Genomic DNA, 23,577 nt, shown 5'->3' on the forward strand with positions numbered 1-23,577 from the left:
TCTGTTGGTCCTGAAGACAGTAGGCTGTGTGCCGTTGGTAACTTTGTATAGTTCAGAACTACTAGTCTCAGCATCTCCTGCCAGCCTGTTTAAGTGACAATAAGGACTGTACTTCTCAAGGCACAAGATGCCAACAAGCATCCGGACGCCTCCGTCTTGACGATGCCCAGACCCTAACTGTCTGCAGACTTGTGTGTACTCAGTGCTGAGGAAGGGCAGAATGGCGCCTCACTCGTCCCCTTAATAGTTCCATATGTCATTGCAACAATGACCTAAGTTACAATTTAGCAAGATCAAAGGGGGGACCCCCACAGAGGTAGAGCTGCGATGTGTAGGATCCAAGGCGGGAGCTTGTCTTGGAAGCAGAGTCGGGTTGACAGACCAGAGAGCTCACCGCTCGGCTTCCTCTACATCTCGCAGTCTACTGCTGTGCGGGTTTGGAAGCAGCCTACCCGGGAGAGAGCAAAGCATACTGGATAAGACGCTCTCGCCGGGAGACCTCCTCTTTTCCTCTGCACTAGTGTCATTTCTTGCATCTTGACAATAGAAATTAGGGGCTTTTTGTGGCATCAAACACCCATTCACATGCCAAGCCTACTGGTACACGCCAACACCCTGCAGATAACTTTCTGTGCCATATGTTTTGTACGAATGTGGTCTATAGTTACGTCCAAAACTATAACTAACAAATAAATGCAATCTGCTTATTCTAATGTGTTTGGTTTGAAAAACTAGGAGGCCCTAAACTAATTTGACTATGATATTAGCAATGACTATTTGTAGTAGACATTTGCTTGGGTTTAATGCAGCATTGGGAGAAAAATAAATGGTACACATGGGTAGGACTCTCGGCATGGGTAGGCAGCCTGTGGTTCTCCAGCTATACTGGAAGTCCTTTACAGTTTTGCAACTGGAGAAGTACAGATTGTCCCACCCTGATCTAAGGTATAAACAGCTAAATCGATGATATAATGCTTACAAATCCTGTAAACTGGGAACAACTCGAATTACAGAAGTAGAAACCTGAATCATCTTATTTTCCTGCTGTAGGACAGTAATATTCCATTATAATATATTTTCCAGTGTATGCTTAGATTCCATGGCTTAGCAAAAACTGTTGTACTTTTGTCCTGATGTTAGACTTTGGTTATAATACATGTAACCCTACCTGGCCTTATAAATGTGACTGTACATTGTGTAGAAAAAAATCGTTGTACGAATATATCTTATTTTTACTTCAAATAGCCTTGTGCAATTACGTAATGAGGACATTGTTATACGTACAAGGTCTTTAGCATACTTTTTGATATATTGGAAGCTTTTCACCAAAGTGTAAAGTACATAAACACGTAATAAAGAATTAATACTGGCACAGGAGAACCAATGAGAAACAGGCCACATTTCTGGTATCCCTTGTGTCGATGTGTACGCTCTCCGTAATCTTGCTTATTGCGATTTGGAAGATCATTAATTCAAAAGGGTCCCATAGAGTTGTGCTTTTGTAAGACTATCTTTCCTAGTTAACCCAATGCTCCCAGTTCTTTGGAATTGCTGGGGCTTCCCATGAAAACTCGCAAGTCCTTGGTCAATGGAAGACTGGAGTAAGTCCGATGCCTCCAAAGGGCTTTGACTAAGAGATTCCGCTGAGCTGTTCGGACTGACGTCAACGTATTCTCTCTTGGCTGCCGCGTTTGTGTCCGCGTTCTTATTCCCTAACTGAACTGACATCCGCTCGCTTTTTTGGTCTCTTGCTTCTTTTGACTTAAAGCTAGATGATAGCATTTCTTGTTTGCAGCTAGCGCTGATGTCGATTTTCAAGCCAGAGTCTGTTCTTAGAAAGCAGGAGTCGCCCATTCTGCTTTGACAAACTTCTTCCCCTTCGGAAAAGCTGTCCTGTTTGTAGCTGGCATACAAGGGGCTCATCCTGCTCTCTAGTTGTTTAACTGGGCTGGGTGCAAAATACTGTTCTGTGAAACTACACTGAGATATTCGTCCATCATTGCTGAAAGAGTATGCACCAATATCCTCTACGCTCAGTTGCCTCCACTGTGTTGGCAAGTCTTCTTCTGACAGCTGGGAGGTCCTACACTCGCTGTGCGACTTGTGAGCACCTAACGTCTGTTGGGTGCGGATTCTGGAGAAGTGAAAAGGTTCCTCCACGTAGGAAGAGGATCTCGTGAAGTTGGGAGACGATGCGTTCTCAGGGCTGCGTTCCATGTGCTGGACAGATAGAGATTTCACAAACCGAGGGCTTGCTGTAGTCTCGTAACCAGTGGTGGATTTCCTCTCAAAAAGGTCATCCCTGTTTCCCATGTAGATGGCCTGCTGCGAGGCTGTTAAAGTGTTGGTCTGGTTGTTCTCTTTCTCTTCTGAAGTAGCGCTGAAGCTGGAGTATGAACTGGACGTCGGTAAGGATGCTACATATTCATTGAAGGCTTCGTGTGAGAAACTGGAGTGGAACCCGTCTTCTACCGTGCTGTCGGTAGAGTTCTGAGATCTTAAGAAGACCTCCTCTTTAACCTGTACGTCAAAGCTTTGCCTCCTATCTCGTCTCCTCTCTTCCGGGCAGTAGAGGGCGGTGTCGCTGCAGTAGATCTCCGGCTTGAACTGCTGCCTCTGGCAGAGTTTCTCTTCGGAGTCTTGACCTCCCTGCTCGTAACTAAGGTCTCTCATTGAAGCGCTTGATAGATGTGAAGACAGGCTGCTGGGATCGGGTTTTTCCAGCACCTTAGCAATGACACAAGTGGGAATGCTATCAGCATATGAGGTGTTAGAGAGGGGCACAGTTAGTTTACACCCATGATTTTCCAAGTGTTCACTTACTCTTTCTTGGAAGTCAGTTGGCAGCTGTAGACAAAAGGAGAAGGTAGGTAATCATTTCAAGCGTTTACATTAATTATACTAATAGAACGTCTCTTGGGAGTGTGCCTACTGAAAACAAATATTTCGATTTTTTCAATTAACATTTTTATCGCCTTTAAAAGGTTGTTTTTATAGCCCACACAGTGATGATTAATTTCCTATCTGCTGTTATGTCTCGCGACGTGTGGCCAGGAGACATTCAAGCCCACGTGTTTGGAATCCAGCGCTGCCAGCTCCCAAAAATGTATTTTCTGATTCATGATATTTAAAACCATCACTAATTAGAGCAGTCTGAAAACACACAGCACTTATTCATTCATATAAAAATATTGTTTGTTGGATTGAACTTTGTCCCATTGCTGATGCATTATTTTGTATTTTTTTTATGGTTAAATTTCGAATGGGTCATTGTACCGATATTTACCGTCACAGTGGGGTTCAGAACTGTCCTGATTTTTGGACTATTTTATTTTGTATTTGTCTAATGTAGTGTTTCCCAAACCCAGTCCTCAGGGACCCCTAACAGTGCAGGTTTTCCAGGTGACCAGTGATATAATTACACCACCTGTGGATCTGTTACAATGTATCAGACAGTAATGATTACACCTGTGCTCCTGCTGGGAGATATGGAAAACATGCACTGTTAGGGGTCTCTGGGTGCTCTATTTGGGAAACACTGGTCTAATGTAATTATTAAGTATTGAATAACATTATTTATGTGGTAGGACTTTAGGCAGGTAGTTTTAAGCTTGCCTACTACTCCTGGAGTGCTATTGCCCCTGCCCCATGTACCGTTATCTACAACTATCTTTTAAATTTTTTATTCATATGTGATAATCCTTGCATCATGCAAATTAGGAGTGTGGCCAGTTACAGTGGGCAGGTATAGGAACATTACAACTCTTAATGCACCTAAATTATAAGGATTAGTGGGAATTGGTTTACTTTATCAATATTTATCAGACTGCAGCCTATCCAGTCACTAGAAGCCAGTGACATCACTGAGAATGCAGCCTAACCAGTCACTAGGAACCAGTGACATCACTGAGAATGCAGCCTAACCAGTCACTAGGAACCAGTGACATCACTGTGATACTCCGTCTCATTTTTTAAATATTCTACATGTTCCTAGTGCATCGATAGCCCACACTATGGCTGCTCTGTGTATAGGTGATAGATAGACTTGAAGTGCTAAAATAATAATTTACTACAATTCATATTCACCTTCGGGACTCAAAAGATTGAAATGTCTTAATTCTGACATGAAAAGTGTCATATATTGTGTAGCATCATTTATACCAGAATACATAATATTATAGCAATTGTTTTATGAAAAGTAGTAAAATGAAGTATAGGGAGGGACATACTCTGTCACAGTATTGCTAATAATAATATTATTTAACATACATCATTTGTTAGATCTGAAGATAGTTCAGATAAGCTGGAGATGCAGAGGGGGAACATTTTTTTAGACGCACGTCAGACTTCCTGTCTGAAAATCTGTTGAAAGAGAGGGCCTATAATGGTGGAATAACAAAGAATGGCTCCCCCAGATACATAGACTGTGTTCACACAACTTAAATACCTATTATAGGAAGCTTTGCTTATATAGACGCCCTTCCAACGTGTATATGTGGCCCCTATGTGTAAAGCCGGTGGGACAACATGTGTACACGCGTGTAACTCACCTCAGATAGTTTGTGTGCTCTGTAGTAAGTTTTGCTGCATTGTAGCAGCTGTGAAGCCAAGTTACAGTCCTTCCTGTACAGCTCCTAAGATAAATGCAAAGGATCAGCTGTGTGTATTAATAAGTTATCTGCATTTATCTGATAGAAATACATAACAGAATTATTACAGTAAATACTTATTATCTTCCACGTATTGTGGCCACAGTACAAAGCTGTACTCACATCGCTCCCGAATGTTATGTCACGTGAACCACTGAGATATAACTCTTATTACATCATATGTTTACATGATAACAATAGGTGGGTGTGTGTGTGTGTGTGTATATATATATATATATATATATATATATATATATATATATGTATATATATATATATATATATATATATATATATATATATATATATATATATATATATATATATATATATATATATATATATATATATATATATATACATACACACACAATATCCGCTGCTTATTACACATATCACAACTTCAAAATATGGTCATTGAAGCTTAATTGTTATTCTAGAGTTGTTATTTAAACTCCACCCTGGTTCTCACCAACGCTACATGTACATTGTTCTCCCCATATACTAAATGTTAGAGAAGAAGTATTGTCCCAATTAATATGAATCTGCCACATATCTGAATATCTGATATGGCTATCGCCACACGTGTTCATTACAGTGTACACAAAGTTCTGTATTACACAGAATAGAGATTAGCATGGGGACTACGACATGGTCGGGTATCTGTACTATATTACACAGTGGTTACCATGCACTGTCTCAGCAGCCAGTTACTTACATTATCCTCTGATAATTTATCAATTGTCACCTTGGCCTCCAGCAAATGGTTGTTAAGCGCTATCACCTCGTGGCCCAGCGCCCTCTTCTCTTCCTCGTAGTGTTGTCCCTGCAAAGAAACAGCTGGCGTTACTCAGTGCCCGACGCGTTTCTTGGTTATTGCAGTAATCGGTGTACTTAATCAGTAACACGGAAGTGTGTTTCCAGGTGATGCACAGAAGATTGCAGCCACTTGAGGCACATTTACCGCATTATTGTACACATGAAGAACAGCCGCTTAGACTCGTCTCAAAGCTTCTAATCAAACCTTAAATAACAGTCAAGGATTTAGTGACCAAACAGCAGTAACGATAATATCTGTCTACTAAAAGGTAGAACTCACTGAAAACTCACTGTAGGTCTCTCCATTACATTGAAGATCAGATGTTTTGTATGACGGATGAGTAAATCAATATATAAAATCAAGTACAAAATAAACAATCCTGGCTAAACAGACCACACCCAGTCCTCCCAGACCACACCCCTTTTGCTTATAAATATTCATGACTGTCCTGGGTAAACCTGGCCTGTTAGAGGTATGTCAAGGCTACTGTTATGTCTGAGAGAAGCTTAGTACAACAGCTATCGCTTGTGTCAGCGAGCTTTGTTTTCCATAATATGGCCACCGGGGGCACTGTTGCATCGGAGTCTATTGATCATGTTTTGTTGTACCCCGTTGCCCCCTTACAGTTCTAAACACAATGATTTAAAGATGTAAAATTCTCTTTGCGGTTTGACTTGTGTCCATATGTTTTTGATAAATGTTTTCAGCAGTCCGTTTTAATTAGCCACAAGTACACGTTAATTTTATTTCTTTATTTATTTAATGGTCACGAGGGAAGACTTGGGGCAGAGGTAGTATAACACCTACAGTATATTCAGTGTACTTACCCCTCCAATAAGGTGAGTTGCCTTATGATAATTTGGAACCAGTGTCCAGATATATAAGAAAATCCCTATTGCTGGAGAAAATGGGCTCTATCACCAGTGATGGGCGTTTTTTTTGCTCTGTTATTGTCAATAATTCCCAATAGGTCGCCTTTCAATAGGGAAGTCTAGTTAACTTATATCTATTTATGTATTTATTACTTTACATGTAACACTTGGTAATAACAGATCAACATCATTAAAATTATGGTTCATCCTTTGAATAAAGGCATTTTCTACCAATTTTTTTCATCTATTTTTAAATATTAGATTTTTATTTTGAATATCTACCTAACTTATTATTTAAATATATTTGTTATGTATGACATCTATTATCTATTTTTAAATATTATAGTATTTTTAACCGATATTTAAACTTTTATTTCTACATTCGTGGAACCCGAAAGCCTGAACCTGGGCTTCAGGGTCCACTACGCATGCACAAGCCGGCTCTCGTATCTACAGAGAGTGACCTAGCTAAGTGCCAAGTTAACGCTTCCCTCTCCAAGATCGCCAGGGTAACGCCGTACCTCACAGCTTCGCCGAATATAATTTCCTGATCAATTGTGGCGATAATGATCATAGAGACATAGCTCCCCCTCCTCCCCTCTCCAAGTCTTTATTTTATATCTTTAATTTCTGAGGTAAACATTTCAGCAAACTAGACAGTTTTTTTTTCTTTTTACAATTACCAGCATTTTCCAAACTGGTTTACAAATTTCACAGTAAAAGGATTGGGCCACATGGCCACAAATCTCAAATAAACCTTATAATACAGATCTTAGTGGTCGGCCTGTTTTCTGGTTGCCGAGAGCCATTCCCCCGAATTTAATATTATCGTACCCACGTTGTGATTTGTTGGCACATTGTGTTGTTTGTGTAGAGATGGTGATGAATAGATTTAACAAAAAAATGTGTGGGTGATTAAAATGACTGGTAAAATTTGATAGTTTCCAATCAAATTGTTCACAATATTGATCTGTCAGATCAGACAATTTGGTTGACCAGTGTAGGTAAATGATGGGATCAGTGTATGTATTTTTTATATCTACTGTGATCATAAATATGAGCAGGTCTGTGAGCAACTGACACTTTTACGGTAACAAGTGTTTCGTACATCTCAACATTCCCGAACCAGGACCTATAAATTTATGTCCCAATCTACCCAGCCGCCGCCCACATTCCAACTTCAGCTTCTTTGTGCAGAGTAAGTAAACCTCATTTAATGTATAATTCAGTGTTATTTAGTGTATAGCAGCAGTGATAACTGTGCATAGACACTTATGTTATTAATATCCTTTATACTGTGCAAACCTACTACACAGCGCTTTGCAGAGAGTATGTAATCATCAGTCCGTGCCCCAAGGTCCATTGTGTCAGAAACCAATTAACCTGCCAGTATGTGTCTGGATTATATGAGAAAACGCACGTAAACAGGGAGAGAACATACACTGCAAACCAATGTACCACCCGACTTATATGTATTGGTCAAAATCTGGAGAATAATATCAATATTTCCACTTTAGCTATATAGATTCACACAGGTGTATACAAACATGAAGAACCATTTTCTTTTTGTCTCAAAGTTGTTTTTTGTGCAATTTAAATCATAAATCCAGTGGTACAAGGCTATAAGCTTAGACCAGTGATTGGCAACAGGAGGCCCATTGAGCCTTCACCTGCGGTGCCCAGCTCCTTCCCGCTTATTGTCCGATTCGTTTTTTACACCCTGTAAAACGTGTCTAAAATATCTGCTATGTTATTACAGATGGGTGTATTTCTTTGGCAAAATATATTGGTTTAAATTATTACAGAGATAAAGGGTAACGTCACCGAGCAGTACCGAGATTGCATTTTATTTGTAGTTATTTTTTTTAGCGTTCCTCAAGTTGACTGTTGTGCGTTTTAGAGCTGACACAATGTGCTGCACTTTGTTTGCAGCTAAGCGGAGAGCGACGTGTCCTTGATTCCAGCACAGAGAGAAAAATCTTCAGAGTTACAGCGGCTGAGAATAGGTCACTGGTGAACGTGTTGTTCTGAACGCAAAGTGAAAAATAAATGGGGAAGGTTGTTACATCACCTGGTCTCCTGCTGAACCTTGTTTCTTGTATAAAACAGTAGAAATCCTATATATAGCAGCTTTCACTTATACCGGCTAATGGAATACAGGAGAAAGACTTCAGAGCTATGAACTGTAGTACAGAAGTGCACAATGGACAACATGGCTGCCAGCGCTGCCTGTTCTGAGTCAGTCACAGGTTACCTGGACAGTTCAGTTTTCTTGCTGCTTAAGGGTGTAGTCCATCAACTATACTTTTATAATCTACTTTGTAAAACCAAATGAGCCAAATATGACATTATATTAGCAAAACTGACTCTTATAGTTTGATTCAATGTGGCTCATGTAAATATAGAACACATTTTAATGATAAGCTCTTAATTCACAAGAACATCTTCACAGTGGAAGAAGTGAAGCTGTTAATGGACTGGAACATGGTCACTTAGAGGGCTGATCCCAAACTTCAGGCCCATATTTAAAATGAATGATCCAAACCAGAAACAAACTGACCCACGTTAAATCTTCTCTGCAGATCTTACTATTCATATCCAGATGGACTACACACACCCACAAGTTGTTACTCTTTCCTTATAATTAGACCAACTTTAGTTGAAATGGTTCCACTAGTCCCTCAGTTATAAGTATGTTCCGGACATGTTACAACCTAGAACATTCTCGATTTCATATAAAGTCCTTAATTTAAAGTGTTTTAATGTTGTTATTCAATGTTTGGTGACTAGTTATAGCTATAGTCTTACTTATATTATAGCCTCTTTCTTGGCGAGGTTAAAACGCTTTTCATCTTAGAATACCTGTAATGATTAGATAATCAGTGCGATATCACATTCACGCCATTACCATTCTTCAGGCTGCTTTTTATATTTTATATGTGCAATTATCTCACAATTTATCTATCTGCAAGTTTTCCTCGTTCCCCTTCAAACTCTTATCATTACTCCACGAAGAATTTCTACAAGTCTGTGAGTAACACCTCTGAACAGTTTTTTACATTGATGTCTCAGGTACCGTGTCTGTACTTCACTAGCACCTTGTTACGCTCAGTCACAACAATACGGTTTAGGTATTATCAGTTCCTTTATGTTATACTTGTTATTTATATATGGGTGGCGGCTTTTCCCTTTTCCAGCCATAAACCCTGGAGTTACACATTGTGCTGGACCTTTTCTGGCAAACACTGTAACCCAATGTTTTGGGTTGTTTCCATTTCCCTACCTGTTGATGACACCCTTAAATATTGTAGCGGACTTCATAGGCAAACCGAAGGGGGGGGGGCCTCTCACCCCACTATCTGCACCCCCTTTTTCCCTGGCTCTCACCCCTCTTCCTGCACCCCCTTCCCCCTGGCTCTCAGTCCTCTCCTTGCACCTCTTTGCCCCCTGGCTCTCACCCCTCTATCTGCACCCCCCTTTTTCCTTGGCTCTCACCCAACTATCTGCACCCCCTTTTCCCTGGCTCTCACACCTCTTCCTGCACCCCCTTTTTCCATGGCTCATCCCTCTTCCTGCACCCCCTTTTTCCATGGCTCATCCCTCTTCCTGCACCCCCTTTTTCCATGGCTCTCTATCCTTTTCCTGCACCCCCTTTTCCCTGGTTCTCTCGGTCCTCTTCCTGCACCCCCTTTTTCCCTGGCTCTCTCGATCCTCTTCCTGCACCCCCCCCCCCCCGCACAAAAATCGCGGCACCATTTGCAGGGCACAATGCAGATGATGAGGGAGCAGAGAAGCCCTCATCCGGCGCGCAACAGAGGTGGCTGGTTCCTGGAGAGGAGCCAGCCACCAGGAAGTGTTAGAGCGGCCCATCTAGCCATCGGCCCTTCTAGCTCTGCTCGAAAAGGGAGAGCTGTGTGCACCTAACAGTAGTGCAGGCAGTATTGCCCGTGTATATGATGGGAATAGGAAGAGAGCAGCCAAGCACTGTCTAAAATTATAGCTATGTCCGAAGCATTCTGGCCACGCCCACTGGAGGTGTGGCATAGAACCCCTCTCTACAAATCCTGCGTTTGCCCCTGGACTCAAAGTTGGGTAGACCCTCTACACAGTTATCACAACTTCAGATCCTACAGGAACCTCACTAGCATGTGGGGAACTCATGGCTCAGTATGGTCTATATGACATTTGGAGAGAGATTATACATCTTTCTCCTCAGTCACATGTCGATTTTATACTCGCGGACATATGGACGTTACAAAGTACCTTAAAAAATGTGAATCCATCCGACAATGTGGTCAGACCATGTTCCTCTGATGTGGTCCTGAAAACGCACACAATCCTCTACACCCTCAGCCCAAGGCGCCTTACCAATTATTTGTTAACTTTGTTGGAAGCTAAGACAGCTCTCAAAGAAGCCCTAATTCTATTTATGTAAACTAACGGTCTGTAAGAAACCTCCGTTTTCAACTTTTGTTCCCTTAAAGCTGTTGGGACAATTCCAGATTCTCTAACTCTGTTACATGACAGACAACAAGTGCACACTGTGAAGTTATAAATCTCCCCAACATCCACAGACCATGGAAAAGCCACAACCCCACAGATAGAACATTCTCTTTAATATATTATTTATTGGTATTAAACCACGTATTCCACAGGACATGACAATATTGGCAATATTCTTATTTCAGACCATGTTATTTTAATTACACACAGCTTGTGACGTTTCCCATTGGTCCTGGGCAGGACAACTTTAGTGAATATCTTAACATTAAATGCCTGGAATTTGTGAATGATAATTTAGAACATTGGAACGGCCGTTTCAGGCTGCTTTGTATACACAAAAGAATAACAAAGTTTCCTATTATAAAATGCACAAATCAAGGTTGATTGCACCAAGAAATCATTGCTGATATGGCCAGAATTCATTGGGGAAATAAACAATATATTTTAGTTATATAAGATAACATATCTGGCATTGGATATACTTAGTGCTTTAAATTTTTACATAATTTCAAAGCCTTTTATGATAAATTATATACTGCAACCCCTGACAAACAAACACTGCACCATATGCTATTAACAGAACCAATAGTACCTATATCACCCCCTATGCAAAGAGAACAACTAAATGCAGGTATGACGGAAGTCCAATCAGTCATTATACTTTATATAACAATAAAGCAGCACACTGGGGAAAGAGGAGCATTAGGAAAAATGAATATGTCATTCTTAACCACTCTCTACTAAAATATTTAGAAGGAACAACTAACCTTCCCCAAATTCAATCAAGCTGGCACTATTTTGTATTCTCAAGCTGAACAAAAAACCCTGAAATCTATTTTCTTCTATAGACCTTTCCCCTTCAACCTATCACACTATTAAATCAGGATTTCACAATTCTGGGAAAAACGATTGCAGGTCATCTGCAATCCATTCTCTCCCAGATACTCCTAACTCCATCTCTCATGATAGGCATTCAGTAAAGGGCATAAGGACGCTATAGTGGCTGCTCCGTCTATGAAATCCTGAGACATATTATTTAGTTTAGACAATAAGAAAGCATTTGACAAAATCTCTCGTCCTCACGTTTGCATGGAACCAAACACCTTCCTACTAATAAATGGAATTTGTGGTCAACACAGCAAATAAATCTCCCTTCGCCACTCCTATTAAATTTGGTCTTTGTTCCACTTCTCCGAATACCACAATCCAGACAGGTCTTTAAAGGATTTTTATTAGAGACATGAAAATACTGCTTTCACAGATGGCCGTCATCTAAACATCTCTAACCTATAACGATCCTTAAAACCAATACTGGATATTTAAAAACTTTAGAGTAATTTCGGGTTTCACCATGAATCTAGAAAGTCTCAACCAACAAGAAGTTAGAAGCACCATATTACGTGGGCAAAAACACTCCTTTATCTAGTTATTCAACTTCCAAAAAACATTTAGAACCTATAGAAGCTTAACAATGACAACATTACTAAAGCCACAATACAATAGATAAGGGGATGGTGGCATCTGCTCATATCCTATCATGGACAAGATAATCATATCAAGAAGATCGTATTCCCAAAATGTCTATGTACTTGGCAGAGGATGCCTCTCACTGTCCGGGAGAAACGACTGATCAATAGAGTATAAAAAAATCATACGACAGAATAAAAGATCAAGGGTTGATCTCATTAAACTTCAACAAAGTAGAACTATGTTTTGTGCGGATTGGAGACTAGGACTGATTGATGTTTCTGCTACATTAATTTTTGCGGAGACAGATTCTGTGAAGTCAGCGCTGGACACTTAATATTTTTTCTCTCCATATTAAATTAATTATTTCATTCTTTATAGGAATTGATACTCGTAATTACCACCCCGGGCACTGTTTAATGGAATTGGAATAATTCAATGACTGGATGGCGGTAATTCATACTATATTATTACCAGTCATGTTCTGTGAACTGTCAACGTCAATCGTGTGGATTATGAATCACTGTGCAAATGGTGAATCGTGCTGGAAGACTTTGCCTGAAATTTTAATCATGTGATTAATAAGAGAGAAATATATTTAGAAACCTCAGTGGATTTATCATGTATTGTAGGCGATATTTGTACACACTTTCCATAATCTCCTGGGTTTGTTTTTCCAAAATTGAAGGAAGCTTAGATATCATTTACAGTGGATTCCATATCCGGGTTGATCTCCCTGGGTGACCACCACGGTTTCTTATCAGAATCATCAGTTATTTATATAGCGCTACTAATTCCGCAGCGCTGTACAGAGAACTCACTCACATCAGTCCCTGCCCCATTGGGGCTTACAGTCTAAATTCCCTAATACACACACACAGATAGAGACACAGACTGGGGTCAATTTGATAGCAGCCAATTAACCTACCAGTATGTTTTTGGAGTGTGGGAGGAAACCGGAGTACCCGGAGGAAACCCACGCAAACACGGGGAGAACATACAAACTCCACACAGATAAGGCCGTGGTCAGGAATCGAACTCATGACCCCAGCGCTGTGAGGCAGAAGCCATTTCAAGGGCAAATATGGAGGCGTGAGTGGATTTACAGTGCTTTTTCCTCCATGTTTGCAATGCTACCTAGACCCATAAGTCTTCAACATTTGTTGCTGAGGACACATTTTATCTCACTGACATATCTCCCCCGATTGTAAGATGTCTTCACGTTACTGCATCTGATTTACTTTCTTGTACCAACTCTATTTATTCAAGGTTCAGCAGGTAATATCAAATAACTACATTATCAAGACAATACATAAGCATTCAAATATAATAGTACTAAGTGTAAATAATATTTGTAGTGAATAAGAGGAATGAAGGACTATTGACATGGAATTGAATTTTCAATTAAAAGGTCCTATAGTAGTAGGTGCTGAACATTGTTTTCAATAGAAGGAAAAGAAAAAGAGTTTAGATATAAGAGCGGCTGCTATGAAGAAATAGGGGAAAAGAAGGAAGAAACAAAGAAGGGGAAAAAAAGGGGGGAGGAGAAAGGGAATGGAGGGGTAGGGAGAAGGAACCAGGAGGATCAAGACCAAAAGCTTAAACAATTATAGTTAAGAAGAGATTTTAGATATGGAAGTAGCAAGCCCATGGTACCCATATTTTGTTAAACGATTTAAGCGTATTGTTAACAATAGTGGTCATATATTCCATTTTATATGCGTACCAAATTCTATTTGCTTTTTGAAGGTACCTGTATCCCGGCTGTAACAATCTATCACATGATTACGCTAGCTGATATCTATAATATTCCCATAACAACATATCACAGGGGCAAACAAACGCAGGATATGTAGAGGGGGGTTTCCACACAACGCCGCCAGTGGGCGTGGCCAGCATGCATGAGGGCGTGGCTATAATTTTAGACAGTGCTTGGCTGCTCTCCAACTCTTCCTATCCCCATAATATACATGGGCAATACTGCATGCACTACTGTTAGGTGCACGCAGCGCTCCCTTTTCGAGCAGAGCCGTGTGAACCGGGGGCAGGGTCCAGCCACCTCAATTATACAGTGCCCCAGGCTTGGAGGGGGGGTTTCCAGGCACTAGGACCCCCCCCTCCCTTCGGTTTGCCTATGCATCACAGTCAGTCTACACAAATTACTAAATCTTATCCTATTCATTAGATGGTGTCAGGTCCCAGCTCTATCTTCCCGGCAGTAAGTAGAAGCTGGTATTCACTTACAGCTGGGTGCGAGAGGGATCGAGAGCAGGAAGAACATTCCTGGTGAATTAATAAAAACAAATATATAGATTTATTTTTTTTCAATAAAAAAGTAACAAATAAAAAAAATCAATGCGGCTTCTTGTATGGAGCAGAGATCAAGTAAACCAGAAATAGGCAAACTGATAACGGCCTACTAACCTCTAGAAGGCCCACACATTTGCTTTCATCTACAGTGTTACAAGCTATAACAAACAAATCTGATAATAATGCAGGAAGGAGCTGGGGGCCGCAGGGGACGGCTCGGAGGGCCGCACATGGAACAAGGACTATATAGATAGATGATGATTAGGGCAGCATGGTGGCTCAGTGGTTAGCACTTCTGCCTAACAGCACTGGGGTCATGAGTTCAATTCCCAACCATGGCCTTATCTGTGTGGTGTTTGTATGTTCTCCCATGTTTGCGTGGGTTTCCTCCAGGTGCTCCGGTTTCCTCCCACACTCCAAAAACATACTGGTAGGTTAATTGGCTGCTATCAAAATTGACCCTAGTCTCTCTCTCTCTCTGTCTGTCTGTGTGTATGTTAAAGAATTTAGACTAAGCTCCAATGTGGCATGGACTGATGTGAGTGAGTTCTCTGTACAGCGCTGCGGAATTAGTGGCGCTATATAAATAAATGATGATGATGATGATGATGCCTTTTGCCCATCACTGAAGTAAACCGTCCTCCGTACAGTGATTGCGCACAGCCGATTCCGGCAAAGAATGCACTAACAACGTTCTACCAGTGTCTGCCCCCATCTCTAACAGGGCCCAGGGGGAAAACTGACCCCCTGCCCCTCCCCGCCCAAAAATGTAACTGTGTGAATGAGGCCTAAAGGAGCATTTGAAATGTATTTATTGTGGTATTGTAGGTGGTGAAGAATATTTGTCTAGGAAGGAATAAAACCTTTAGACATGTTAATAATACCACAGAATAATAACAGAACAGTGAGGAGCACAGTGTAGCTACACAGAATTAAATATATATTATCTGAGTCTCCAGGCTGCCTAGCAACTGCAAAGACGACACATTTTAAAGATTAATCATTAATCTGGAGTTTAGGAACAAACCGTAAAATAATGCACCCTCTTATTTCTGGTATGTCACATTTACACCATTTTATGGTCACTTTAAGGCTACTGTTTAAATCTTTTTTTTGTGCCACACATGTAATAACAGTTCTACCGTCCAGTACTTTTGTTAGGACCTCCCCTCTACACACGGCAGAGGCAGCCATATTGTAGGCGGAGCCATGTGAGTGCAGCTTAGCCTTGCAATGTGGCACTTTGCATTCTCATTCAAATATACTCTTTATACTCCCCTTGGCACAGGGGATCTTTACTCCACACACATTTCACAACCTGTAACATTTCTGTGGACAAACTGTTAATATAGGTTGATTTATGCTAGGGCAGGGGTTTATTAATTTAGAAAAAGCATCATTCCCACATCGAAAATAATGTTGAATTGTTTCCATTGTAGGAAGTAACCTAACCATAAAAATTGATTCTTCAGATGCACCGGGCCCAACATAGGATCTAAAATCTGTTGAACTGTTAAAACCAAAACATTCGGACAGAATACTGAACTGATGCACTTTAAAGGGAAGTCAATCAGAGGGAAGTCAATCAGTCGGTGAGTTTTCTTAATTGTCATTGACTATACCAAATATATGTTCTCTATGAAAACTGCAGCAAGATCTTCCTGGCGAAATGTACAGAAAATCTACAACTTCTACAACTATCAATTGTTTCCGGTGGAAATATTCCAAACTGCAGATACTGTCACAATTCTATCGATCGATGGCTTCTCCATCATATAAACACGCTTCATATCTCCTAATGCGTAACCTTGTCACAAAGCTGACTGCATAACATTCCTCCACAGAAGTCTTCATATTACACAGATCTACATGTCAGATAAATGAATCACTGGAGAAATATAGAATAAATATAGATTGCCTGATAATATATAATGTTTATTAGAAGTAACAGGGTGTGGGTAGCGATGACATCATGCACTACATTGTGTGGCTGCTAACTATGTAGCCCGAGGCATGGAACGCAGGACACCCCGGCTTCTTGTTACCCCAAAAATGACACCGCTGCAATGGAGATGGCAACTTAGACCAATAGGAATTCTTACTAATACGATGGCAAAAGAAAAAACATAAAAATAAATAAATTACTATACTATAATATATATTATATATAAATAATGAAGCACACACTGCATAGTATAGTAGATTGTACAATCCTACCCATTTGTCTGGCAGCTGGTTTAGGCTTGGCAGGCATGGTAACTGATATAGGAAGCTAAAACAAGGGAACATATCCCACTTTCCCAGTGCTTATAATCCTTTTTGGCTCTGCACCCATGAAGCCGGCTACCAGATGGTCTCATCAAGCAGTTACAATGTGTCCTGGAAGCATCTTGTATAACTTACCCAGAGTCTGTGAGATTCCACAGCACTCATACATGTAACTGCTTCCACAGCTATAATATTACCATTACTCCTCTCTGGCAATCCCTGCATTGGTTTCCTGTACTTTACACAATCCAGTGCAAAACACTTCTACTATTATTATTATTATTATTATCTTTAATTTATAAGGCGCCACAAAGGGTCCGCAGCGCCGTACATAACATACCAAAAACAGTGAGCCATGACACAACATGATACAGAAATAAATAATATACAAAAATATATACACAGACACAGGTAACATGGTAATGCAAATCAAATTATTTCTGGGACAATGAGTGAAAGTGATGGAGAGAGAAGTAGGCCAAAGCTTAAGAAAATAGGGCTAGGGAAGCAGGCCAAGAGGTACAGGGGGTGATGGAATAGTAGAAGGAGCACACAAGGAAAGAGGGCCCTGTTCCCGAGAGCTTACATCCTATAGGAAAGGGGGAGACACAAATAGAGTGGTACTAACTGGGGGAGAGAGCCAGGACAAGGAGGTTAGGAGGAGGACTGATAGACTTGAATAAAGAAGTCTTAAGGGCACGCTTGAAGCCTTTGAGAGTAGATCATAACCTGATGGAACGTGGAAGATCGTTCCACAGCTGGGGAGCAGCCCGGGCAAAGTCCTGTAAACGGGAGTAAGAAGAGGTGATTAGTGAGGCGACGGGCACAGTCAGAGCGGAGGGGGTGGCTAGGAGAGTAGGTAGAGATGAGATTGGAGGTGTAGGGAGGGGAGGATTGATTAAGAGCTTTAAAGGCCATGGGGAGCCAATGTAGTGACTGTTGGAGGGAGACTGCAGAGATAGAGCAGCAGGAGAGAAAAATGAGTCAGGCAGCAGCATTGATGATAGACTTAAGAGGGTCAAGGCGAGAATCAGGTAGGCCAGAGAGAAGGAGGTTACAGTAGTCAAGGCGAGAGATTACAAGCGAGTGAACGAGGGTTTTCGTAGCTTCCATGGTGAGAAAGGGGCGAATTTTGGATATATTCTGAAGATGGAAGTAGCAGGATTTTGAGAGGGACATAATGTGAGGCTTGAAGGAGAGGAAGGAATCAAGGATGACCCCAAGGCATCGGACTTAGGGGACAGAAACAAGGGTAGTTTTATTAGCAGAAATAGAAAGGGGGGGAGGTGGGAGAGTCCTGGAAGGGGGAAAGGCGATAAGTTCAGTCTTGGAAATATTGAGTTTAAGGAAGCGTCCAAGATGAAATGGCCGAGAGACACGAGACAGAAGGGAACGGGAGAGGTGTTCATTTCTCCGCGGAACACCTGTTGGGTGCATGTGCCATCTGTAATTAAACTGTCCCCGTGTACTAACTCATACTTGCAGGGCAGAAATGCACAACACAAACACCGACTACATTGGAAATTGCAAGACATAACACAATGCACACTGACGGAAATAATAAATTCACAAAAAAAGAAGGAACTTCTGGGGGATTCCACTGTGAGATGTAACATAGTTGATGAGGTTGAAAAAAAGACACCGGTCCATCAAGTTCAACCTATTTTGGATCTCCTGAGATCCCTCACTTATATTTGAAATTGATCCAGATTAAGCAACCGCCAATCTGTTTCAAATGTGAAAATCCCACAGACCCAATATCGCAGTCCTATTTTTACCATATATTATATCCACTACTATTCTTCATTTTAATTAACGGTCGTATCCCTGGATACACTTTTCCGCAAAAAATCTGTCTAACCCTTTCTTAAACATATCTATTGAATCTGCCATTACAACCTTCCCTGGCAGTGAATTCCATATCTTTACTGCCCTTACTGTAAAGAACCCCTTCCTTTGCTGGTTGTGAAATTTCCTCTCCTCTAACCTTAGGGGGTGACCGCGTGTCCTGTGTACAGTCCTTGGGGTAAAAAGTTCCCATGAAAGATCTCTGTATTAACCCTCTATAAACGTTTCTGAACAGATACTAAAGTGAAGCAGGAAGTTAGGAGACCTGGACCTAAAAATAAAACTGAAAAGCAGCGTAAAAGTTTGCCATTGTATTAAAACAAAAAAAGATTCCATCCAAGGCTTGCAAATATGCAGATAATGACAATATGCCTTTTTGAGTGAAAACTATGTGGACATACCCTAATACATCTTTTTAAACAAAGCCCAAATGTACTATAACAAATAACAACATTGACTTTTTCGTCTGGTATAAACATTACTATGGGTTAATCCATGTAAAGGAATAAAACCCGTATATGTAAAGTATTCTATAGTTGAAAATGTAAAAGTGTGGTGCAGAAAGATAAAGGGAATTCTGACTTTTTAGCTGCTGACTCAGTTCAAGCCGATCTCTCCGACTCTGAGAAAACTCTGTGTATCATTAATCATTATACCTCTTCTAGTAATCACAGATCTGATACAGCAAAATAATAACAGTGTTTATAACCCACTCAGGTCTTTCTTTATCTGCTGGGTTTTATAACTGGTCATTAATACGGTATGGTTTAGGAACATGATTCAAAAACACAGCCATGATCTAATCTGCTGATTAAAGACTTTTTCATTGTACTATATTAATATAGATAATTAAAGGGCAAAGTATGCAAGAATTACACATCTCTGCGTTTCTCGGTACAGACACACAATTTTCCGTAAACAGTATGCACACCAGCCAACAGTTCCCATATTCCGAACCCCACTTGAGCGTTGGGAATACTAGAAAATTGTGTTGACGGGGGATGGGCAAATCAGGTGCAGATCGGGGGGGGGGGGGGGGGGATGCTAATGGATCTGGATTTTCCTATTAGGAATGTTGCCAGGTATGTGGTGGATTGTTACACCCCTTCCTAATTATATATTTAGCAAAAACATTCTGGCTACAGCTTTTTAATACTAGGCGTAGAGCTTATTGGCTGACAGTATGGCGCGCTAAATCAATGGGAGAACAGCTCACAGATCTCCTTGAGAAGAACATGCCCAGACTCATTATACTAAGGACCTCTAAACATAAAAAGCAAGTTGGCTTTTGTTAGTAGAATTAGAAAAATAAAGTTTCAGACATTATCAGATCTGACATAAGCTTTTCCTCCATGCACATAAAACGTCCTTTGCACTTAACATATTTCAGCCAAAAATGACTCATAATAGAGTTATGACTCGCAGCGAACTATATAACAAGCTTTAGATGCAAGTGGAATTACATGACATTACATGGACAACAAAGAAATTCCGGGGGAAACAATGACGAATGAAAAAAGCGGTGGGTGTGAGAAGGGATCAGGGTGACACGAGGAAGGAAACAATGATTGGAATCTGAATGATGTGGGACCGTCAAGGTGATCACAGAATAGAAGTACAATGTGCGGAGAAGTGGGGTCTCCGAGATGGAAGGGAGAACTGTACAGGGCGTCCCTTCTGTTATTTCAGCACAGATATAAAAGATGCACAATGGTTGGCATATAGACGAGATTTGTGCAACTGTGCCTCTAAATTGTTTTTCCATTATTTAGTCCTTACAATACCTTCTCTTTTTGGAGAATGACGCCACCAGACATGCCCTCCTAGATCTAACGCTGGCCTGTGCCTCACCTCCTCTTTGATAATCACTCTCCTGAGTACAAGACTTCTCCCGTGCCGCTACCCTGTCTAACCAGACTCCGATAGTGCGGACAGGCAGCAGTAATAGAGGAGAAGCCGGAAAGGAATTATCCTCCCTCTTCCGTCGTTACTCTATTAATGTCATTGTGTCATTAGTGCATAGACTGCCGGAGGAAGCACTGGTGACTATATCACCCCTCTTCATTCTGCAATCAGCTGCAGAAGACAGTCAGAGACTGAAGCATGGCCAGGCACTGCATATGGGATTTTTGCCACTAAATAGGTTGTGTAGCAACAGCCTATAGACACCATTAAATGTTACTTGTCTAACACAGGTGGAGGGACAGTTACACTTAAACAAGATTAAGTTGTATTAAGCACCCCACCCATGTGTGCTAAAGGAGCTAAGTTCAGTAATTGATAGACCACTGCTTTTTAGCTTTATGGACTGACGCATAACCAAGTCACAAGATTGGTTCTACATCTGCTTGCCACCAATATCGAGTGATGCTATTCAGAAAGATATTATGGACACAGTGTCAGCATGCTTTCATGGAGGTAAAGCAATACCTATCAGATTCCAAATAAACAAACTCTAAACAGGTTCACATCTGCATTATTAATGTTGCTATGGCCATCAATGTGTATATAGCAATTGATAGATATATAAGCATATTTGCCATCCTTGCCTCATGTTGTAAGGAATTCCACAGCTTAAACCACATTTACAGTAAAGAATCCTTCCTGTACCCATGGTAAAACATTGTTTCACTCACAACTGATGGGCCTCTTATTCTCAGTAGTCATATTAAGCTTGAATAAATATTTATATTAATAATAGCAATATAAAGAGTTGTCTAAAATGTTTTGCACAAAGAAAACATACAGAGCTCAAGGGGGTCATTAGTTGCGACTGGTAGAAAGGACAATTTCACCATCAGCATGGGAAAGGGTTCTTAACTGTAAGGGTGGTTAAACTGTAGCATTTCCTTGAGGTCAGGAACCCACCCTCCCGCTGTGAGCCTAAACAGTCACCCTGGGGGATTGTTTTGTCTCTGGATAAACACAATTGGAATTTATGAAATCTTGAACTCACTGGATAGGTGTCTGAATCCTCGTTATCTGATAAACCACACTTGCTAATTTGCATAGTCCCTCCTCTAACATAAGTACCAATCCTCAACAATTATTTTTCTTAACGCAGTTTGCTAGCTCCTATCTATTACAGCTGTATCTGAGATTTGGGGAAACGCGTTGAAGACTGGATATTGTGCAATGACAGGAAACAGCCCTGGTCTTACTTCCACTATATTATTATTCTGTGGAAATATATAGAAAAAGGTGTTTTCTAGTAGTTTTATATTTATACATTTTTGCACAATTCCTTTAATCATATCCTACAAAGTGTATACCTACCTTACTGTTTGAATGCAGTAACTTCTGTTCAGTATGTTTCTACAATTGATCTGAATCTCCATAATCTTAGAACAGCTGTTAATCTAATTACTTAAAATGAAATAATAGGATGAATTTCTCACTTTGTGTTGAATAGTGAGAAATCTAATTTGCACTTATTACAGAAGTCTCCGCTAATTCCCCTATTGGGAAATAACTACCTGCAAATTATACGCATTTCACAAAGTGGTTTTATTGTGTTTAGTTAGACAGTTGTTCTGCACATTGTAAAATATAATAAATTAGTAATGTTACAGCTGCATTATATGATTCCTGACTGCTGGATACATAATTAAGAGCCATACAAAGTATCTGTTAATGTCTTCTACCTAAATATTTAGTATAAATACTTTCAAACTAGAACTTTATATCTGGATAAAATTCTTAAGTGTTAACACTGTGATAAACTTCTGCTAGAGACAAATAAATGTTTAAAGGGTAATTTAAATTTGGACGTAGATAGGGCCAGAATGTACTTAGGAAAATCTGTATGTTATAAACCCCCCAAAAAAACAAACAAACGTATATACACGTGCACATGCCGCTTCTGAAAAACAGTAGCATTAGCACAATGTGTACGTCAGTGTGCCCCACGATTGTGTAGGGAAAGGAAGGAGAAGCACAGTACAGAAATGCATATCTTATGCAAGAAAAGAGATGTACCTCCAATGCGAATTGACCCCTTAACCTCTTAAAAGAAAAGTTAGCACAGGCGTCTACATATCATCATCATCATTTATTTTTATAGCGCCAGCAAATTCCGTAGTGCTTTACATTTGGGAACAAACAGTAATAAAACAATACTGGACAATACATACAGATAGAGAGGTAAGAGGGCCCTGCTCGCAAGCTTACAATCTATAGGACAATGGGAGTTTGATACACAAGGGCACCTGCTACATCATATTGCACACTGGACCACCTAGAATGCAAAGGTAAAATGTATTGAGTGGGCTGTGTGATCAGTCTCACAGCAATGTTGGTCAGAGGGTGGTTGTTTTGTGTTAGCTGTGTAGAGGGTGGTAATACGGTAACCTAGGGAGATTAAGATGCTGGTTGAGGAATATTATAAGGTTGTCTGAACAGGTGGGTTTTCAGAGAACACTTGAAGGTTTGAAGACTAGAGGAAAGTCTTACTGTGCAAGGGAGGGAATTCCACAAAGTGGGTGCAGCCTGTAAAAAGTCCTGTAACCGTGATTGGGAGGATGTGATGAGAGTGGAAGAGAGACTCAGATCTTGTGCAGAATGGAGGTGTCGAGTTGGGAGATATTTTGAGACAAGTGAGGAGATGTATGTCGGTGCAATTTTGTTGATGGCCTTGTATGTTAGTAGAAGAATTTTATATTGGATTCGTTGAAATACATATGAAGCTGAAGCCACACTAGCGCCCCAGGAAACTGCTTAAATAAAATACAGTTTTTAAGCAGTTTAGGATTTTTAAAGAAAAACAGTTTGAAAAGTGTAATCAAATCAGAAATAATCTGATTTCCATTACCATGTTACCTGTGTATGTGTGTGTATATAT

The 23,577-nt window shown here is 40.4% G+C and overlaps 1 protein-coding gene across 9 annotated transcripts in view; it reads right to left on the bottom strand.

The window, feature by feature from the left end:
- BEGAIN (brain enriched guanylate kinase associated) overlaps positions 1 to 23,577 on the bottom strand; it is a 363,458-nt gene continuing 339,881 nt past the window's right edge. For 8 of the 9 annotated variants that reach the window (XM_075191895.1, XM_075191890.1, XM_075191894.1 and 5 more), the window contains 3 exons: positions 5,368 to 5,475; positions 4,551 to 4,634; positions 1 to 2,847 (listed from right to left, as the gene is read on the bottom strand). In XM_075191895.1, the coding sequence (XP_075047996.1) occupies positions 1,468 to 2,847; positions 4,551 to 4,634; positions 5,368 to 5,475 (1,572 nt within the window). In that variant the 3' untranslated portion in view covers positions 1 to 1,467. The remainder of the gene's footprint in view (positions 2,848 to 4,550; positions 4,635 to 5,367; positions 5,476 to 23,577) is intronic. The other variant, XM_075191897.1, reaches the window with a different exon arrangement.

This window comes from Mixophyes fleayi, chromosome 12, assembly GCF_038048845.1.
Source record: "Mixophyes fleayi isolate aMixFle1 chromosome 12, aMixFle1.hap1, whole genome shotgun sequence".
Taxonomy (NCBI): Eukaryota; Metazoa; Chordata; class Amphibia; order Anura; family Limnodynastidae; genus Mixophyes; species Mixophyes fleayi.